The 20,229-nt window shown below is 35.6% G+C and overlaps 1 protein-coding gene across 2 annotated transcripts in view; it reads left to right on the forward strand.

The window, feature by feature from the left end:
* Positions 1–20,229, forward strand: part of NKAIN2 (sodium/potassium transporting ATPase interacting 2) — a 412,538-nt gene that overhangs the window by 132,740 nt on the left and 259,569 nt on the right. For both annotated transcript variants that reach the window (XM_072408848.1, XM_072408849.1), the window contains exon 2: positions 19,034–19,171. In XM_072408848.1, the coding sequence (XP_072264949.1) occupies positions 19,034–19,171 (138 nt within the window). The remainder of the gene's footprint in view (positions 1–19,033; positions 19,172–20,229) is intronic.

The following is a 20,229-nucleotide window of genomic DNA, read 5'->3' on the forward strand; positions in this document are numbered from 1 at the left end:
ATGATGGCACTCAGGATTAATCAGGCACATATTTTGATCACAATAGTGGTAACAAGAGATGAAAATATATATTAGCATTTATTCTAATTTGGTTATTTGGTGATTAAAGCTCCTGAAACTTCAGGGAGAGCTTGAGAGCTTTAATGCTGTACAAACTCCAAAATATACACATAAACTTGAATATAAACTAAGGTACTTATTTTTGCCTGAAATTAAAAACAGGAAAAATATACTAACTCGAGTATAAACCTAGAGCACACAAAGCGCCTATCATTGCTAACATTCAAAACAGTAGTCAATAAAAAGATGATTAAAATTACCAAAACGTTTTTATCAAATTATTAAACAATGGCTAGAGTGGCAGATGACAAGAGCGGTAATATGATTACACGTGCTGGGGTAAAAGTAGCCGCCTGAGGTGTTTATTAATTTTGATATAAGAAAAAAATAAAGTAAAAAAACAGTGTGTGTCCCCCCCCCCCCCCCTTCTATTTTTTTAAAACCAGACCTTATAATAGCTTTGATACCTTTGAATAGGAGATGGGGACAGCAAGCATTTGTTCCCAGTTCCTATGCACAAAATGTCCTTGGAGATTGGTTTGACAAAAAAAGGAAGGGGGCAAAAAGTGTGCCATGGCATAACTGGTTACATTCACTCATGCAAGCCAATCATGCAAGAGGGCATGAAGTCGAGGACAGCTGTCCTCAGCTTGTCTCTAAACAATGACCAAGCTCTTGTAACTGTGCATCCAATTCAAGTGCCAGAAGATGGCAGCTGTCATAGTCTGGCTCTGGTCTATATTTTGATCATTCAGAGAAAATGAAGAAGTTCAAACAACATATGTCTTAAAACATTGGCATGGCTTAGCTTTTATTGCTGCAGGAAACCAGTAAAATAGCATACATAGGTAATGTAAACACAACAACTTCTGTTGTTAAACCTGTCAATGTTAAATTCTGCCATGATCAAAGTCAGTGTTTTTGATTTATTTTGGCAACCTTAGAATGTATTAAATTTAAGCAAAGTCAACCAAGTCTCTTAGACTTAGGAATTAGGCTACGTACACGCATCCAATAATTGTTTGCTTAACGACCAATCAAGGAATATGAGCATTGCAGGAAGTGATGTGTACCAGAGAACGTGTACAGCAGAACCATCCACGATCACTGAACCACTGTACACACAATAGATAGCAAACGATCGTTGCCCAATCAGATCTGCCGGGGCGGTCGTTCGTTTCCAGTGACTATCCTCCTTCATTGGCGTTGTTAGCCAGTTGTTGTGCATTTTTTGTTGTTAACAATTATCGAAAGATCATTTTAGAATAGTCATTAGACACTGATTTCCAACGATAATTATTGCATGTGTGTACGTAACCTTAGACTGCAATGCTGACAGTTGCAGACATAGGCCAATGGGAAACACAGTATGACAGCTCTTTTACTACAAGGAACATCTATTTATTCATTTAAGTGAATGTCAGGATCATAATTAAAAACCTACAGCCTACAAAAACAGAAGCTGTGACTGTCCAGAATCTATCCATGGAAGCCTGTAAACCATGGTGTCCCATCTTCCTTTCATTCATTGAGGGAGTCTGTTTCATCTGTGTTCCTTATTAGCTAGGCAAAACCTCTGACAGATGCCCCTGCATCATGGACAAACACAAATATGAGCATGGATAGGGTTTTACTATGATTTAAATTAGGTTACTTGTTATTGTACTGCAGTCAAATCACTTAAGGATGATTTTTGATTGGATGCTGTGTGTTTCATCACTTTATGCACTTTCCGCTTTACTATAAAATCTTACAAGTGTTTTTTGGCAGAGCCTTTTAGTTTTCTTTAAAACGGCAATTACTCAGATTTGCGTAGCTTCATTAAGCCTTAGAAACATGGATTAATGTTAATTAGTAGATTAGCTTGTTCCAAAAAAAAAAGTAAAGGAAATAAATACAGTAGTTGTATAGACTGGATGGCTTGTACTGCAAGAAGAATGGTGTTTACTGAAAACTAGCTCCAAATGGTGATAAAAATAGTATAAAGACTATTTCTTGTAAGTACGCAGTTTAGTTACCTAATATTTTAAAGAATTCATGTAAAACCACAAATTTTTGCGAGAACACTGATTCATTTTTGCAGCTTTTTCCAGATTTATATTACAGTCCGAGGCATATATATCCTCCTACACATATTATATTAAAAATAAAAATAAGATACTCCATAACTAGGTAACTTTTTTCCACCAAACAATTCAAAATGCTTCACAGATATCATGGTAAAAATAAGTGATAGAACAAGTATAAAACTGATTGTGCTTAAAGGTCCATAAATACATCAGGAAGGTATTAGATCAATTTTTGGAGTTTCTTGTTGGTAAAACATTCCTAAGGGCAGGCTTAATGCAGGCCATGAACACAATGGTGGTAATCCCAGACAAAAGAAAAGTCAGAAATCTAGCACAGAGACCTAAAACCAATTTTAATGTATTATGACAATAGGAAGCATTAAATTGTTAGGGAAGTATCAAGCATATGTCAGCCAGAAGTATATCAACCGTAGTTTACTGTAGCCAATGAGGAGGTTGTGAACAAGAGCAACAGTTCCAGATAAGAATCTAGTGACAAAGTGCATGGGACTTATTCACATGTGAGAACCATAGCACAGCATTTACATTTGTGCTGCATGGTGGCTTAATGACTACCCCACATGTCTTGCAGTACCCAGGGGCCAGGAGTCTCAAAGAATCCCTATACATCGATCCCTATCCCTATACCGACTGAACATATAAATACCTATCAAACAACTACAGACAGATTTGGGCAATGTTGCCACAGACTACCACAGATATCTCACAAGCATACACCATGGTATGACCAGAATGATAATATATATCTGGTATTTTATCTAAAATTTTCCATACTATTCAAGATAAAGCCAATGGAGACTGGCCTTTCTCAATTGAACCCTAGATCCAGTGCCATTTAAAGGAGTCACTTGCATGATACCAATGACCTTTTTAGTTGTCTGTTAAGGTGGCATTCTGACCACCAGTGTAAGCAAGCATTATTCCAACTGACCCCCAGTAAATTAAAATTTTTAAGGAGTTCCCCTACACCCGACTATTGTTTAAAGGGTTCTTGTGGGGTTATAAGGTTGTGAAAGCCTGATTTAGACCAGTGTACACTATATGTAATTGGATAAATGCAAGGTGCTACAACTTTGCAGATATTATCACAGTCATATGTGTGGAGATAAAGGTGTATTAAAGGTGTAAAAGAAGATAACCTTAATCTGTTACATAGTATGGTAATGGGGAATTTAAATTTGACAGCACTCTCATAAAAATAATATAGTTGAGTTGTCAAATTCCTTCATATGGTTTTTCAATATTATAGAATTGTAATGTTTTGAAAAAATAAAACATATGTATTTCTTAAATGATTCTTCCCTTTATTACCCTTCTTCTTTAGGTATATTGACAAATAAAAGTGACAGATTAAGAGTTATACTTTCCCGTATCCACCCACACACCAACTCAATAATGTTTGTAAAAGACCAATATAAAGTTCCTGTTTTTTTCAGAGAAGCAAACACCTAATCTATTCTAGTTTTTAATATAGAACTATTATGGAAAATGATAATATCTTATTACTGCTTATTTGATTTCCTATAGGCTTCTGACTTTGTCTGTAGACCTTACGTATCATTATAGAAAATAAAACCCAAAGAATAGAGTTGAAAACAATTGTGTTATTTCCCACTTTACTTGAGCCTCAACATACAGTGTGAATCAAGGTCCCAATGCAAGTGTTTACTGGAAGCAAAGATTAAATGTATTACCTGCTGGTACACCAGGACAGTAATTGTTATAAAAAGGGGTTATACAGCCGTACAGAAGTGTATTAACATTATCCTATCTTGCTTTGTCGGTTTTATTTGATTGTTCTATTGAAAAACTCTGCTAACGTTTATTTGGCCTGCAGGCTAACAAAAAACAGAAAAATAAATCTGTTGTAATATATGATCTGTTTATTTGCTGCCTCTAGGAATTTAAGGGAAGTGTCACCCACATGTCTTATAAAGGTTTCTAATATATATTATAATCTGGGCAAGTTGTACCCCATTGAAAGCATACATTATATGTTTACTACAGCATCTGTTAGCATTATCAGGTTTCTGTACATCAAAAGACAAACACTAGCTTACATACTGCAACACAAAAATAAATCTATTTGGTTGAAATTCAAGCTGTGTGCTTCAACCCAGTGTGTATAATGCCATTCAGCCAAAACTAAATCACAGAATGGTGCCATCAGTACAGGTTTATGCATGAATACATAATACAGGTTTGTATTATGTGTTAAGTTTGGATGGGTTTTCTGATGATAACAAAAGTAGACCATGCATGTGCAGAAATGGTCACATGAACTCTTCTTCGGTAACTTTCAATGGCAGGGTGAAAATTGGGTGATAGGGAGATAAGACTGCCACCCTCAATAAGATTGTCATGTAGGAGTCACCAGGTATTTTTTGGTCAATGAAAAATGCAGATTTCTAAAAATGTAAAAAACTTTTGAAAATTATCATGTTAAAGTATATATGAGATTTTGATAATTGGGTTACATAGCTTTTAAGCCTTTTAAGTTACTAAAGTTGAATCAATATATTTTGCCTTGTGAAACTTTGTTCCATGCATTCCAATTAGGGCTTGCCTTCATTCTAACCTGTAATACCCGGGGATCTGACAGGATTTCCACGGCTCTATTTATAAATGCAGCCCCTATTTTCCTCCTCCCAGAGTCCTGAGTCATGCAGCTTGCGTTTATGAATGGACGTGGCCACGGGAAAAATCCAGAGGATCCGCTCCCCTGATTGGTCTTGCAGGTTCCAAAAACTCGGTCTCGACTGCCAAATTTACAAAGACTGTTCTCGCCTACATGTTTGGTAAGCGAGAACGGCCCAATTCATTGGGAGACTGAAATTTAAAAATTTGCTTGCTCATCCCTAATCCCAACCCTCCCCTCCAACATCTAAACTTGCAAAGTAGCTTACTTTGAACTGACTCCAAACATATATTTGAGCTGTAAAACTGTTCATTCTGAATAGTAAAAAAAGCAGACAGGGGTTTAAACTCTTCCATACTCCAAATCCATATCCAATCCATATAATTTATAGGAACTTCTTTTCTGTATACAGAAGTTGATGCAAAATATAAAAAATAAATATATTTATTTTTCAAATGAGAACAATTTATCAGAGCATATTTAGCAAAAAAAACCCTATACATGTGTATGTCAATTCTAAGAAATTAGCAGGTATTTATCTTTCTGTATTTAGTTTTTTACCTTGCTCTTTATTTAAACCTAGTAGACATAAGCCTTTCAATTGGTTATCAGCTGTGATTGATGCATGTAGATTTGTCTATTCATAATAGATAAAGATTTCACTGCCAACTATTTTACTCACATTGATATTTAATGTTTTGGAAGATGCTGGTTATCCTTGTTTACAGCAGCTACAGATGTGTTTGTCTTCAGCTTTAGAGAAGCCCTATAATAAGAAATATGCCTGGTCATGTTTAGTCTTGCCTGCCTTCCAATACCTATTTGTGTCTTTGCCACCTGATGATTAAATGCTGCACTTAGAGTTTACACAGTGGTATTTGGAGTGTCACTCACTCCTATCTCTTAACACCCTTGAAAGAGGTTCTAACACTTTCCCACTAAAACCATAATAAAAAAAATATATTAGCTTGTATTTGAAATCTCTCTCTTTATTCTTCTTAGCAAGACCAGCTCCAATGCTTTTGAAAAGTAAGTAAATCCAATAGATTTATTATTAGGAAAGAGAGAAGAGGGAAGAAGAAAAAAGTAGATAGTTTTGTTGTACAGTATGCTTGTATGAAGTTTATGACCAACTTTTGAAAAGTTTTTTGTATTCTCAGAGTAACTAAATAGGAATTCCAGTGCAGCCTCTTTTGAAGTTTTGATACTAAATTTCTTTCCGACACATTGGCAATTCCACCCACAAAACCTTGCACTCTCTGCTTCTAGACTTGCACCGCGCACTTTCTGCTAAAAGTTGGACCCTCACTAAATTCTTCAATACAAGTGTTAAAGTCAAGGACTAAGCTTATCAAACAATCTTTTAAGGGGGGTCAATGGACTGTAAAAATCTACATAGAACATCCAGTCACTAATTGACATTGTCAAAGAAAAAACTTTTCAATGATTTATTCTATAACAATTACCCTACCTTTAAGCTAGATCCAGTCCTCTGGCTTTTATTAAAGCATTGGTGACTTCAGCCTGGTATAGGATTGTGCCAATAATTATGTGCATCATGCGAAGGTGTATAAATCCCCGTGCGGACATGTGCACACATGCAAGCACACCTCATTAGCCATTAGGCCACTTTGATTGTTTTGCTTCCATGCTAACTTGTCAGTAATCAACTTGTGATCTTGATTGTTTGTGGAGACCCAGATTCCACCTTTGATTCTGCCTCTTCGATTAACTTTCAGTTTGTATGGTCTTTGATCACCCGTTTATGACCTTTGTACTTCACTTGCTAAGACATAACCAAATTCATTCTAACTAACCTGATCATCTTCTGGTCTTTGTTTGTGTATTTCATTGGCCAGCAACTTGGGCCCCTGTGGTGCCTCCTGCTTCTGTCACCAACATCATGACTAATGAGGAGCAGCAAAAGAGGCTAACCTCATTACTTGGGGTTTCCACCAGGTACAAGATAGACTTCTTCCCCAGGTACCAGGGGTGTAGTGGGGTAGGCATGTGTAAGAACGCCGTGCCCTCACTTTTATCGCGAGTGGGCACGAGTGCCCACTCTTTTATCAAAGTCTTTGGTGGTCCGCGGCTCTGGCCGGTTGCCCCCCCCATGGGGTCAGGAGAAGGACCCCACTGGGGGGGCGCACTGGCCAGAGCAGCGGACCATGTCCCCTGTACTGATCGCAGGCTGCGGGCGGTGGGCGGGTTGTCTCTAAATACAACCTGCCCACTCTGGATGGGGTCTGGTATCATGACATCACTCTGGGGGAAGTGTCTTCCCCTTTGAGTGACACAGGCAGGGGTGTAGTAGGGCGGGCATGTACCATGCCCTTTTTTTGCGACTACACCCCTGCCAGTTACATATTTGTGACTGTCCGCCCTGACCTTTGCCTTGTTCTTGACTTCAATATTGTATGCTGTTCTGATACCTTACTCTATAGTTCCCTGCTTCAAAATGCCTGAGATTCACAGCATGAAAGCTGTCCACAGGATGTTCTACTTAACATCAGCAGGACCTTTCACCCTGGGCACAATTTCTTAAGACATTGAACAGAGCTACCTAAAACAGCCCTGCTTCCTTCATTGAAACTCGTATTTGCTTTTAAACCTTTATAAGCAGTTTATTGGAAATTCTGTGAAACTGAGCATAGGGCCAATTTTGTAGATCCACAATTATGTAAATTAATAGTATTTATTCACTAAAAGGTTGTATGAAAAATAATAGCATATAGCAGGCAATGCTGTCAGTGCTGTTTTTTTGAAAGATTTTAGGTGATTATGGTGTGAATTCTTCAATGTCTTTTTTCTGTGTTTATAAGCTGGGCTGGATACCTAGGATCTAGCATTGATTGTAGTGATTCGGAAAGAGAAAAAAATTCAGCCATGGATAATTGTGATAGCCTGTACATTTCTACAAATTTGCTTGTATGTTCTGCACAGAGAATGCAAAAAACATTGAAACATTTCTTTTTCCCCATTTATCCTGCTAGTAAATGTGGTGCTTTGCAAAAGTTTGCAAACTGGAAGTTCACCTCCCCGGCTACACTGAGGAAACTACCAAAAAACATTTATACATTTTATGTTATTTTATCTTTACCTGTCTGTTCTAATCTGAACCAGGGGGATGAGTCACTCTTATAAAAATGAGATGTGTGTAAATTTGTCCATGGGTCCCTGTAAAAAACAGTCTTTTAAAACAAAGCAGCTGAAAATAGAACAGTAAATACATATTTAGTGTTTCAGATTTGGCTGCTACAATAAAATGAAAATATTTTTGAACTGTATATTTAGTCCAAAAAATGTGTGAAATAGAAAGCACTTACCACTTCTTGAAAGGGATCACATAAAAAACCATTAACCTTGAAGTACCTTTAATTCTGTAACATGTAATAAAAGGTAATATTCCACCTAACCAGTTAAAGGAAGTAATTGACAAAAAGAAAGAAATGCATGTGTGCAGATAAATTCACTTTTTTATTTTACAAACATTGACAGCATCAATTACGAATTACCAAATAAAGTGAATATATTTGAAGCTTTAATAGGTGTGGTCCTGACTTTAAATACCTTGCAGAACTGGAGCTGTCAAGGCTGAATTGACTGATTTTCTTACAGAAATGCGGATAAGATGCAATGGATGCTCAGATGACAAGACTGATGATACTGTTTCCACTTTTGGGTTTGTAGAGTGTTGAAAGTAGCACTAGTTACTACATTGCTCTATTTCTGGCTCTGTTTTGGTTGAAGGAATGAATATGCTCCACTGGGTGGAATGCTGCGTCTGGTTCTTGTATCAGTTTTTTGAAAAAAATGATGCAAATTTAAAAGATTTAGGATATGGTTGTGGTTTAAAGCATCCCTAGCAGTGGGACTTGTAGCTCCTTGGTGTGTGGTGTTGACTTTAGGTGTACTTTTTTTTTACAGGTCGTCTCTCTTTTGTAGGTTGTGACAATGTCTAATGTAATTCACTGTTTGCTAATGCTTATCTTGATGCTATCAACTTTCCTTTTATCGTTTTCATTTATGGAAAACACATTCATACTTGTTTCCACTTGTCTTCATAGTATTTGTGGACCCTGCAGGTTTGTGGTACATACCTTTGTTTGAGCCCAATGGACCAAAGGAAAGTACTGCAAAAATAGAATAAATGTTTAAAAAAAACCTGCTGCATGTAAAGACAGTTTTTGTGCACAGTTTGAAAATAATAAACCAGGAAAATGTTTCTATTACAATTTTAAGAAAAACATTTTAAAAAGTTCCGATGGTTTTTGTTTCATTCGATGGCTCTCCCTCTTTCCTCTTTGCAGACCCCCACAATCATTAGAGGAAAAGTGGTGAGGATCAGCGTTAAAGGGGGCCCATTTTTAATTATTTAAATATACAATAAACAAATATTTTAAACAATGTGTAAAGCATTAAGCCATTCCAAGCATGGTATTTGATTGTTTTATTAATCAATGAAAAAGTCATTTCCAACTGGCTTGGGCCAAAAAAAATCAAAGTATTGGAATACTAATGAGCTGCATTTCAATGCAAAACAACCTCCTGGTGGCTTTAAAATGCATTTTTCCATTCATACTTTACCTGCAAAACGTTTTTTACATTTTCTTTTCTTTTAGTAAATGGTCCTTTCTTACCATCAGTTATGTTCAATGTTCAAGGACAACCATATTTTTAAATGCAACATTTATTTGTCATCTCTTGGTAAAAATTAGCCCAATCTTTATGAATATTGCCTGATGATTTACCCAAAAGCTCTATTGAAATTATCAATATAACATTTACATTTGCAGTTTTTAATGCTTACTTTTCAAAATAAAATTGTCATAAAACATTTTAGGCCCTATATATTTATACAGATAAAATACAGTTTATGTTTTCGCATTTATTTGTACAAGAGTTTGATTTCAGCAACACTGGCCCTTTATAAAGGAAGGAAAACAAGGGTAACACTGATTGTATGGCTTCATGTCACCATTTCAGATAGCATGATGTCAAGTAGTAAAGAAACCTTTTGTACACAACTCAGTTCCGTTAAGAAACAAGATCTATGGGATTACAGATCTGTTCTTTAAAAATATTTTGCCTGCACATTTTTGCAATCTCAATAACTGGAATCCATATAACTGTACTTTAATAAAGTGACTGGCAGGTTTCTAGACTCTAGGTTAATTTACTAGTGTTTCGCACAATATTAAACTGAAGCCTTGGTGTACTGTATGTTCCTGCCATGTTATATAAAGGAAGTATATTAAAAAAGAGAGACGAAATAGGATAAGCAATAAAACTGTGTATTCTTGTAGTGAACGGTAAGAACCTTTCTACCCATGCAATCTGACATACAGAAACACCGTTTTCCTATAATACCTTTTGACATTTTAAAGTGTCTGAATTAACTCATCAGTGGCCACACAAAACTTGGCTACCTGCTTTAGGTGAAATTAGCAGAAACCCTGAGCAAATGTATTCTTCACAGCTTTCTGAATCCTTTTTCAATATTGACCAGAAAAAAAAATTAAATATATCCCTGAATAGCCACAAAGAATATACAGTAAATCCACAAATTCTTTAGCAAATCCAACTATTACTCTGCAAAAGTTATATAATATACATAATCAGTGCAGAGAGCACAGCTAGGGCATAGACCCAACAGACCCACCCACTACAGACCACCTGCTGATAACTACACCAAGGAGAGGATAGAAGGCCAGTAATTCTGTACAAGCAGAAAGAACAGGACTGACGGGAAGTCCACTACATTACAAGGAGCTTACTCCTAATGGGTGTAAACAGGCTGTGGGCCCATTGCTAAAGAATATGGTGATGAGTGTTCATAAAACTTGGTTGTGGTCAGGGGGCTGTCCTGTGCAATGGGGTGTGCACCAACAAATATAACGAGTGTGATGCAGTAAGGTATGTGGGCCCAGGGTTTAAAAATGTTATTTATATTTCTAGTAAAAAAGTATTTTTTATAACTTTCATAAACTTGTGAGGAAGGGATGAGTGTGTACAGAAAAATTGTCTTTTACCGTTATTAAATAAAAGCACTTTAGGACCTTTTTAGCAGGAAGAAGAACTTAAACCAGAGGGTACATTTATTGTTATAATATCACCAGACCTAATTCAAAAAGCTGAAGTAGCACTTGAGACATGCTAAGAAAACCTTTCAGTGTGATAATATTGATTGGGAGTCTACTTTTGCATGCTTGAAATGTTATTGCAGCAGATGAATCAGGGGCAATGTTTTTGCAATGGACCAATATAGCAGCCAAGGGCATGGAACATACATTACTTGGCCTATCTATAATGCTGGGTATTATTTTCATTACATTTTTCTTTCTCATAATATGTGCCAGTGGGTGGAAAATGTTCCATTAAAACATAAATATATAATTTATTACAAATCCATCCATTATATCCTAGTATAAAGGATCTATTTATTTTCCAGATATGTAATCCACCATGGTACAAATGTACAATTTTACCATGTATGTGAAATACAATTTAAAGACTATATTGTGGAATAAATGTTGTATTGGAATTAAATCCATCAGGTTGAATAAGCAGAACGGAGCCCAATGTGCCTTGGTGGATAAATTTAAAGGAAGGGTACCTAATTCTAAATAAACTAGTAATTTAAACTAAAAGGTATTTTGTGTAATGCCAGCTTTGAACAATTCTGGCCATTTAAATTGATTATTAAAAGCTAATTAAGAGATTATGTTAAAATTTTAGTAGATTAGCCATGACAAACTAACATAATGGATAACTGTGGGCACCTAAGGGATTTGTTATATGGTATAGACTTTTTAAAATCATTTATTTGGTTGTCAGGGCTTAGGTATGCCCATTTAAAGGCAATGATAAGCCAGCCCCCTTTCCAGTGGGCTCACTGCAGTTATACTTTTAGTGGGTGCTGTTAAGAAGAAGACAATTCTTTTTAGAGAACAATGTTTTTTTTCATTTGTTAATTTCTACATTGGTACATGTTCTATATAGAAGTGCCCAACTTTCCATGTCTTTTGTTTTACAATAGCCAGCTTATTGTTCCTACAAAAAAGCAGAACTGAATAACTAAATTTGCCCCTTTTAGAACTAAACCCCACCCACTTTGCATCTGCGTGCCCAATGAGAATGCCCCCTTGAATATTAGGGGGGTTTCACTAGACAGGAATGGAAGGGAACAAAAGCAAATGCCCCCAGTATAGGATTATGTCAGTTAAGGGAGGGCTCTTGCAATTGCTTTTGCTTTCCCGCCTTTCTCTCTCTTCCCACTTTTTTAATAAAAAATAGGTAACTAACAACATTATGTTGGTGTAATGAGGGGTTTATTCTTCAATGGGTAGTCAGGAGTTCAAGCGTAGTAATGCCTGCCCAGTCCTAGAAAGCTATGAAGGAAGGTAAATATGACAACTAAGCACAGTTTTACCAAAGTGGTCAAGAAAGATTCCTGGCCCACTTCCCATTGGCAGCCTGATCCTAAAATGTTAATGCTATTGGTTAAACTTGAGTTGTGGTGCCTGAGCTCATGGCTGGTGATATGATGCAAAATTAATAGAGAGTTGGTGGTGTTATAGATTATTGGTGTGAGTGGTAAATATTAAATGTCAGATAAGCCAATAATAAGGGCAACAGCCAATTTAATCCAAGTTAAGCCTGGTAATTTAATTAGTTAATGTATTATATAATATTAATACTAGATATAATCCCATATGAGAAATGCTTGAGCTCTATCTGTTAGGGTTGGGATATAGCATCAAAATTAGAAAAATTAAGTCTTCGGTGATAAAGCGGAAAAAGGACTGCCTTTTGATAACTGGATCTGTAAACTTTGTAAAGAATACCAGATACAACTACACTGAAAGTAGGAAACAGAATTATCTTCATTAGTGTCACTTCACTGTTTCCAAATAAAACAAAACATACTCACTATGGAGACTTCATTATAGTAAAATGTGAGCCTTGTGGTATATTGCACAAAGTTATTCATCACTGCTTTCATTGTACATGGGGAATTTTAAATTGTTCATTATTTGGATAGTGATGGTCAAGAAAGGTAATTTTGTTTGCTATCCATAACAAAAATAACTGGATTGAAAGAATTGGATTCGGCTTTGCATGCATTATATATCGCTCAATATGTCAAACCCTATGTTTAACACAAATGAGTTAAACATATGTAAAGAACGGCTTGGTGCTCCCACCCTTTTAATGCTTAATATTTTAAGTTTCCAGCAATTATTGTGGTTTCTTTCGGACTCTTCTAAATTGGGATAATTATAGAGAAAAAAAGTTTATTTTAGTCTGAAAGTTTAACAAAGTGTAACAGTAGTAAAAGAACATTAAATAATTTATAAATAGGATTACAGGACCAAGTGAGATTTAAAAATTCAGATTTTATGGGGCTGAATGGGTGCAACACTAGACAGATAGATTAACACATAATAGCCATGCAAAAATTAATAAGCAGCTTTAATCAATCAAAGTTCAGTTCAATTGAGTTGGTTAATTTAAAGTTGAAACATAATTCAGGCAAGTTGGTCAAAATAAATGATTACCATCGATTGAAAAACAATTGATTGTATTGCTGCAAGACAACCCCATAGGATATACACGTTCCAAAATTTGAGCAGAAATGAATCAAGAGGTCTTAAAACTTCATCAGATATTGGTACGATGAATGGAAATTTGTGAATCCAACTTGTCAGGGTTCTTTTAATTCTACAAAATATACTGATCACATTTGGTTGTTAAAATTTGGACTTTAAGAACTAATTTATAGTTTTCATACAGATAAGATCAGATGGATTGCTTGATTTTATAGGAAAATCAACCCAAGTATAGCCAACCTATTACTACTTTACAATAGCCATTGTTATAAATATTTGTAAATGTAGTCATTACATACAAGTCATTGAATCTGTATTCATGTAAAACATCCCACTGTGTGCAGAGGAATTTGATAATTTTACTCATATGGTTGTGTCTAAATTGAACATACAATTAGTCTAGGCAAATTGTACATATCCATGTTCCATATAGAGAACTCTTTTCCTGATTATTCACTTTAAGGTCATTACAAAGAACAAGAGGGCGTGCTTTGCGTCTGGAGAAAAAGAAGTTTAAACTCTGGATAAGGAAGGGATTCTTCACTGTAAGGTCTGTGAAAATGGGGAATCGGCTCACTCAGGAAGTAGTTTCAGCAACTACTATAGATTGCTTTAGGAAAAAACTGGATGTTTTTCTAGAAGCACAGAAAATAACTGGGTATTAAAGCTTTAAAGTAAAGGTAATAGAAACTGTTGATCCAGGGAACATCCAATTGCCTCATAGAATCAGGAAATTATTTTTTTCCCTTGTTGTAGCAAATTGAAACAGGGTTTTTTTTTTTGCCTTCCTCTGGATCAACTATGTCTATAGGGTTTTTAATTGAGATATTTTTAACTTAATAGACTTTTTTAAACTTGATGGATGTTTTTTTTTTAACTGTGACCATGTAAAACCAGTAAATCGTATTTATTATTATTCACTTTGATAGGTGAACATTTATGAGATATATTTACACATTTAATAAAACAACGTATATCAAAAGGCTTTTGTGTTTTAAATCCAGTTACTATAAAATGCAAGAGCTTCTTGCCACTTTCTTTTCCAGTCACTTCAGCTCACAATGGGAGAGTTTTAGCAGCACAGTCATTTCTGCCAAACTAAAAAGGATTAGGCAAGGCTAAGTGTTGACTTACAAGCTATAGGGTTGGGAATCAGCGATGTAAATGCTGATAACAAAACTTCCAGAAACATCTTTTTATCTCAGTGTACTACGAAGCCTCAACCCATATCCTCTATAAGGGGAGCCCAAGCTCATGAGCTGTAGGACTTGTATAGTCTATCTGTCAGTCCATCAATAAGCTAACATTTAGGCAGCCTATATAGGTCTATGCAGGTCATGGGTGCAGGTGCAATATTTTGCCCATTCAACTAAGTAGTGGACATACAAACACATCCAAATTAAGATGTGCATCTTTCCTATTATTTTCTCTATAAATACATTGGCTGGCACAACAACTGCCTCTGCAATATTAGTTTTACAAGTTAGATAGCACAAGAGAACAAATGTATTGTTTTGCACTTAAGAGCTCCTGAAACATTAGATCATTAGACTTTTGTCAATTCCTGTATCATTGGGCACAAGCCTTTTAGACATCTTTTGTAATGTGTGTAGTAAATTACTTGCATCTTCAATATGCCTCTAGGCTGTGAAGGAAATATAATAAAATGATTTGACAGATTACCATTTATATTCAACACGACAGAAAATTATGTAGGTTTTCTGAGCTTGTTCTCAGGTTATATTAATTGAAAAAAATCATGATGATATGGAGTCAAATGAAGTAGTGTGATGTTAATAGAAGATGTGCCGTAGGACAATTATGCAAATGACACAACCATTATCATTTGAAAGTGGACTCTGGTTTAGATATAAATATATTTCATGTAAAAGAAAACCAATGGAAATTCTTTCGGTATTCGCACAGGTATGCATTCTTATGGGCTTTATTGTTTCATTTGTGGATTCAATGCAAATGTTAGCTATATTTGTTAAGAAGCAAAGAAGCAAAGCAAAGAAAGAGCAGTAATTATATGTCATAAATCAGTGCTATACAAATACAAGTAAACACATAAAATAAACAGCATGTCGACCTTCAAGTTTTCATTTGCAATATTCTCTACCCCATTCCACCATTCACTGCTAAGCTGTTTGGAATCTTATCCCTTTGCATGGGGTTTATATCAGTTTTTCATAAACATGACTGTTTGACCAGAGGTTCAAAGACAAATTAGTCCAAATGTGTGGTGTTCAGAATATCCTAAAGCTGAATATCTTTAAGCCAATGGGAAAGATATTTTAGCAGATAGTGGGTAAAAAGTTTTTCTTAATGCTTCAGGTGTTCAAGGTCAAAGCCTGCCAAGGTTGTTCTGTTGTCTTTTACAAATTTGCGTGGTTGAATCTTGTGATGGATCAGCCTGGGTAGCCCTGAGAGGCTCTTGCACTGTATGGTTGAGGGTGCCCGGCCAAAGTAGTTTAGACACTATGGCACTTTTTCCTTTAGGCAGCACTGTATGCTCTGTGCAGATTTTTTGTTGTTAACGGTAATGTAAATGCAGTGTAACTATAAATGAAGGGGGACAAGGAAGAGATGTAGTAGAAGTATACTGGTGACCGAGTTGGGTGCATTATATTTAATTCCTGTTGGTACAGCAAATGAAGTTGTACACCTTGTGGTTTGCTGCCATTCTGCCAACCTAGATTTACCCAATGGCCTATTAGGGATATGGAATGCTGTTAACTATTGTGCTTTAGCTTACAGGGACACTTTCAATATGGCAGCTTTGAGTGTTGAGATGATAGGGACAGTTCGAGTTGTACTTGTTTTCATTACAGGAGGTGCAGGGTGGATAGCTAGCTGCAATACAATGATATAGAGGATTTTGGATTAAAAGGCAAAGTTGGGGAAGGTAATGTTGGCTCCATGTCCAGTCTATGCCTACAAATTCCGGCTCTACAGCTGTGCCCCTTATCACTTGTGGAGGTAAATATGGTTATGCTCATTTTGGTACAAACAATTGCCTCCCTATGCAAACAGGCAGCAGACCCTACTTGGGTGCCACAAACAGGAGTGTGGTAAACAAATAGGAATCAGCAAGAGTAAGAGAGGTAGCAGGGACAGCCACTTGCTCTCTTTACTGAGATGAGTTTGCTTTTATAAAGAATTAGGTGGTGTATCTTCACATGGTGATCATGCACACTATGCCCCTGATTCATCAATGAAATCCGCGCTCGCTGGCAGCGCGAACGTACGCGCGGCCATCGATCGCGGATTACCGCATTTTTTTTTAGGGCTATGGGTAATGTGTGTGCCATTAGAAAGAATGATTTTTTAGGGGAACAGTGACTTTTAATGCAAGATCGCCAGTAAAAAGCTGTCGGATAAGCGCGGCTCCGTGCGCGAGCTTTTTTCGTTGCTGAATAGCGCGACGGCGTACGATTCCGGATCGCTAATACGAATGCGCGACCGATAATCCGATTCTGCTTGATGAATCAGGGGTTATGTGTGGCAGAATTCCTGTATGGGTCCTATAAAGCCCTAGCAGTTTCTGTGTAGTTGTTCTGACAGATGACAATGACCTAAGATGGCATCTAACGAATGGCTGCTATGATGGGAGCATGTAGCGTTTGGGCATACAGCCCACAGCCAATAAACTCACTATTTAAAGACTTACAAGCTGCAAATAGAAGCTTGCGCACATGTTACGTTTTTTAAGTGACAGAAATTGCTTGTTAGAACAATTAAGCAAAAACAAACAGAAATGTACTAATTGTGTAACTGGGTGCACACAAAGTGATTTATTAATATTCTTTAACATTGAATAGTGTATCTTTGTATTATTCACACGCTTTCTATATAGCCACTTTTAGGCATTTAACATTGGAACGTTTAAAAGGCAAACAAAAAAGTGCATTAAAATAATGCAATAATAAGAATGTGTGAAGGGGGTTGGGGGTAGCAATATTATGGAATGTACAGTTAGGACAATATGATACCTATTTTAAATTGTATAAGATAGCAATAAGTGTTAGCGTATTAGTGTTAATCTTGCAAAGTGAAATTTCATTTATGTGCCTAAATGGGGCCATGTTATCCTTTAATCAATATATATAAGTACACTGATTTTTAGTATGTAGTAACAAAACAGAGGTTAGTTGTGAATTGTCTGAACTAATTATGATGTGATGGGTAGTTTTATTCTGCCTGAGCACTGCAGTTGACCTCAATTACAGAATCATTTTGCTTAGTAATATGTAGTTTATTAAACAAAGCTTAATGTATTTTTTTTTAACTTTGCAAAAACATTCTTTAAAATGAATAGAACAATGCTTAGTGTATTTCTCTGTTGAGGGATTTAACATTGTTGCAATTCTTTCTGCATTGTTAAATACTAGTTATATAAACCTTGAATACTTTAGTGCACTTAGGGAGCTGTAGTATAACAGCCAGGTACATTGAAGTTTAAAATTTAAATTACTAAAAATCCAATGTTTTTAGAATCATCATGACATAAAATTATAGCTTGATCTGGGGTCCTTGGTTTTTAATATAGTTTCTATAATTTTTTGTTCTTATCTCAGTGCTGCTATTTTACCTACTCTTTCTTTTAGAATATTCCTGCTTTCCTACTCATAGATTATGAGTGCTTTGGGGCAGAATCCTCTCGATCCTCTCCTGTGTCACTGTCTGTCATTTGCAATCCCTATTTAATGTACAGCCCTGTACATTATATGTTGGTGCTATGAAAATCCTGTTTAATAATAATAATAATAATAATAATAATAATAATAATAATAATAATATTATTACATACATCCACTAGTTTTTGTTCTACGTCATTGTTTTTTGTTGGAAAATTAGGGACCATTCCTGTACAATATTGGTCTGAAAGCTTATGAAAGCTCTCCAAGACTGGAGAAGATAGATTACCGTGGGAAAACCTGGGGGATCCAGTACACCTGGAATGGATTCCTTAAATATAATTTTCTATTAGTTGGTAATTGTTTGTAATCCATTCCAGGTTTGCTGAATTACCCAGGTTCTCCTATGATAGTTTATCTTCTGCATTCTTGGAGGGTTTTAGTAAATCTGGCCTAATGTTTGCATGGGCACTTGTAGGCTCAAACAAGGACTACACAGGGTCACCCCAGATTCACCCCATAACAGAAACTTCCTAAACAATTCTCATGGCAGGACTGGAATTTGTTTATTGATAGCTACATAATTACAGAGAATAAAACAACTTTTTAAAATTATTTTAAAATGTAAAGTGTATTTTTTTGTGGTTGGGTTAATATTAACCGAAAAAGTTTTTTTTTATTACTATTACATACTAATGGCGATTCAGGGCACATTTCTATTTATTTTTACATGAACTTCATGTTTTTAAAAGCAACTGAAAATCATTGTGATTATTATTTTTATTGCAAACCAGGTAACCTATATAAATAGGAGAAATCCTATTTATATCTTTAATGTCATTCATTCTTTATGTATATGCTAAATATAAGTAAGAAGAATTGTATAACAGTTATATAACAGTTATATTTAATGTACATGTACAATGTCAAATCACACGTTCCTAATCACTTTTATCTATTTGTTCATTTAAACATATATTTTTTTCATTGTAGGCATGTATACTGGAGAGACAAATATTTGACTTCTTGGGCTACCAGTGGGCACCTATCTTGGCAAATTTTGTTCATATCATTATTGTCATTCTTGGAGTATTTGGAACCATCCAGTGTAGAACGCGATATATAACAGGGGTAAGTATGTTTACAATTCTTTTTTTTTTAAACCAAACTGTTTATTTATGCTCACTGTTGCATTTGAAAATTCTCAGCCCTAAATAAAATATGCTATGGAGCCAGTTTTAGGGCCCTTCTAATACCACTTTATTGTGTTGGTGCACACCAATTGCACTGGTATGATGCCACAACACTCATTGTGAATGCCACATGAACGCATCCGCACTGCAGTTCTCCTGTACACTATCATTCATTGTAGTGTCTATAGAAAAAACACAGGAACACTAAAATGTTTAGTGCATTGCCAGTCCATTGAAAAAAAAATTGAATATCCCTAAGACAATGCAGCTAATTTTGTGGCACAACACACCAAAGTAGGAAGGTGTATTTTGGGTCCCTAAAGTGGGTCTGTTGTTTTCCTCTGCATAAGTAAAGCACAGATTATTTTATTTTGGCACATGTAGCTTGTTTTGTTTTATTTATTTTGTATGCATCTTTCAATATAATGTAATACGTTTTGAAAGCATTCTTAGCAATGTTCAAAAATAAAAGTGACATTGAATTTAAAACAAAATACATTTAAGAGTTCATTATTTAACATATTTCCGTGGGTTTCATAAGGTAAGTCATTTTGGCAATGGATGTTGAAATTCATTTGGGGAATTTTATTATACAAATATAAAGTTTTATAATATATATAGATTAGACACAATTTTTCTTGTTTGAGTTTAATGCATTTTACAAATACGAGTGCATTTACATTTTCATATAGTACCATTTATTTTTTTATACACTTCAACTGTAGCTTTGTTGCTCAAAAATATCCTCCCCTTTGAAAGTTCTATACTTTGCAAGGATTTTAGCAAACTATTAAAAAACACTGCCTGTTGGTTAACCAAAACATGGTAAAACCAAAACATGGCCATAACCCCTGTCCCACTTTCTGCACTTCCCACCTGAGTGGGAAGGTTGGTCTGCTATGATCACATGACCAGTCTGGGGGTTTAGAAGATAAAAACTGCTGGAAAGCGGCAATCACATTGGTGAGAAAAGATTTCTCTAGTTTTTTTTATGTA

Source organism: Pyxicephalus adspersus, chromosome 4, assembly GCF_032062135.1.
Source record: "Pyxicephalus adspersus chromosome 4, UCB_Pads_2.0, whole genome shotgun sequence".
Taxonomy (NCBI): Eukaryota; Metazoa; Chordata; class Amphibia; order Anura; family Pyxicephalidae; genus Pyxicephalus; species Pyxicephalus adspersus.